The sequence below is a fragment of the Arvicola amphibius genome, chromosome X, assembly GCF_903992535.2.
Source record: "Arvicola amphibius chromosome X, mArvAmp1.2, whole genome shotgun sequence".
NCBI classification, from domain to species: domain Eukaryota; kingdom Metazoa; phylum Chordata; class Mammalia; order Rodentia; family Cricetidae; genus Arvicola; species Arvicola amphibius.
This window is the reverse complement of record NC_052065.1, coordinates 214,908-217,406: the sequence shown is the minus strand read 5'-3', so window position 1 is coordinate 217,406 and position 2,499 is coordinate 214,908. Positions and strand designations below refer to the sequence as shown.

Genomic DNA, 2,499 nt, shown 5'->3' with positions numbered 1-2,499 from the left:
CAAAACTCCGATCTCACAAAATCAGCATGTTAACAAGATTTTATTTAGCAAAAGCCCATAATCCATCCAATGAAATGATGAAACAAGACAAAAATAGAAGGCCAACTTGACCATTTTCTATCACAGGCTATTCTGGTGTGGTTTTGAGTCCTTGGAAAATTTATGTAAATGTCTTAAGAATATTTGCTATAAACTTGACATTCCATGTCTGGTTGCTGTCCACAGGAGGCCTACCCTTTTTCCAAAGAGAAACGAAGGAAGGGGAGTGGATAGGGGTGGGGAGACAGGAGGTTGGGTGGCAGGGGCTGGGAGGAGAGAAGGGTGGGTGGTGGGGAAATGTGGAGATGAAGGGAGGGACTGGGAGGAGAGGAGGGAGGGGAAACCGTGGTTGAGATGTAAAAACAACAAACAAACAAAGAATTCTTCCTATAATCCCTGGGAATTGAAGGGTGATGTAAACTGTAAATTTATTTTCAAACTTTAGGACACACTTGGTTTTCCACCAGAGAAGTGTATGACAGAAAAATAATGCTGCTGCCTAAAAACAATAGGGCAGCTAGACTTGCCACTACATTAGCAATTCCAATTCTCTGATAAGATGGATATAAAGGAATACGGAAAGATGGTGGAAATGTAATTACTGCTTTGTGAATGACAGAGAAATAATTGCATAAGACAGCCAGGAGAACAAAGGTACTGGCAATGATGTTGAGAATGGCTGAAATGACGAATGGATTGTAGGTGGTATTCTTCAGCACTTTCCCTCTGTACAGATTTCCAACAGCAAAAATGGTGGCAACTGTTCCAATTAACCCGAGAATGTTGGAGCCCAGTAACAAATGTTGAATGATGTGAATATCCAAAGGAATGAAGTTGTCATAGTAGGTATATTCATGACACCATCTGGTATTGCTGGGCTTGATGTTTTCTTGGTAAAAACAGACTCTCCACATCCCTATGAAGGCTGTGGTAGGCTCGGAAAAAACGGTTTCATTAAAGTACCAGACTCGCCATTGTGGGAGGCCTGTGGATATGCTGCAGAGGAACCATGCTATGGAGGCCAAAGCAAATCCCCCGACTTGACAGTTGGCACTTCTGCTGAGCAACAACATGGTGACAGCAAACACAGGATAACTGTAAACAAATAGAATAAAGCATAAGACTGGGCTTAGGTCTTCCCTAGGTCTAGAACGGTATGCCCTGGGAGACCACTACCAGGAGGCAAGAATTAGTTAGGTTTGAGAAAATGAGGATGTGCTATTACGAGTTTGGCTGATTTACTGACAACTTGACAGTGTGTGCACCCTCTAACAGTTCCACTTTTTTTTTTTTTTTGGTTTTTCACGACAGAGTTTGTCTGTGGTTCTGGCTGTCCCAGAATTCACTTCGTATGCCAAGCTGGCCTTGAATTGCCCGTCATGATGCTCATCAAAGCACTATTTGTAATAGTGGTGATGTTCATGGGCAGCAAGGCTACATAATAAGATCCTGTCTCTACAAAACCAATATACCTACCAATAAATGAATAAACAAATGAATAATAAGTAACTTGCTAGTTTTAAACATAATAGATTATGCAATTCTGGAAAATATATACAATTCTCTGTTGTACATTATTGTCACTTATCACATATCAAACAGAGGACCATTGGGAACCAAGGTAATAATCAAAAATGGAGAGAGAATAGTAAGTACATACTATAGTATGATTATGTTTTGTCTATCATGAAACCTGTTGCAAAGATACAAGATAAAATGTATCTGGATGCTGGGATTACTGGTGATGCCCCCCCCAACACTTTTGGGTTCAAATTCTATCACATTTTTGTTGTTTACATGGTGGACTGACTAGCATTCTCTCAAACTGGTGGCCCAGTCCACCATGCTAGTCAGACCCTGTCCCCCCAAAACAAAAGCACCAAGCAAACAACAAATAAAGCCAAACAAACAAACAAACAAAACCCTCAGGCAGGCCAGGTATGGTGCTGCTTGCTTACAGTCCTAGATGCATGCAAACTTGAACCCGTTTTACTGTATTTAACAAACCCTTTCCAGAAAGAGGCCTATTCCAAGTGATGAAGATGTCCAAGTTGCACAGGTATCCTGGTTTTAGGACAGAGAATCTAGGAGACAGGATACAGGGGTAGAGAAACCAGACATGAGGCTGATCGGATCACCAAGATGGGAACTTGTACCTTTCCCACCACTGTAATTTTGAAAAATAAACATTAAGTTGAAATGTCACAGTTCAAAGTCTCAGTGTGGCCAAATACCTGGGAAAACAAATTTAAGGGATGAATTATTTGGTTTGGCTCAGTTTCAGAAATCCATAGTCCTTGGCTGTGTTGAGTTAAATGTGTGATTAGGCAGGAAATCACTGTGATGAGAAGCTACTCAGCTCATGATGACAGGAAATAGAGAGAGGGGTACCAGGGATGAAATAAAACCTTCAAAGGAACTATCACTGGTATCTTCTTCCTTCAGCTATGACCCAACTCT

The 2,499-nt window shown here is 41.1% G+C and overlaps 1 protein-coding gene across 1 annotated transcript; it reads right to left on the bottom strand.

Annotated features, from left to right (window-relative positions):
• Positions 1-473: 473 nt before the first annotated feature.
• Positions 474-2,170, bottom strand: LOC119804534 (claudin-34-like). Its single transcript, XM_038315924.1, has 2 exons — positions 2,047-2,170; positions 474-1,134 (listed from the first exon to the last, which is right to left on the bottom strand). Exon 2 carries the CDS (start codon positions 1,110-1,112, stop codon positions 474-476), a length of 639 nt encoding a protein of 212 aa, XP_038171852.1. The 5' UTR covers positions 1,113-1,134; positions 2,047-2,170.
• Positions 2,171-2,499: the final 329 nt, after the last annotated feature.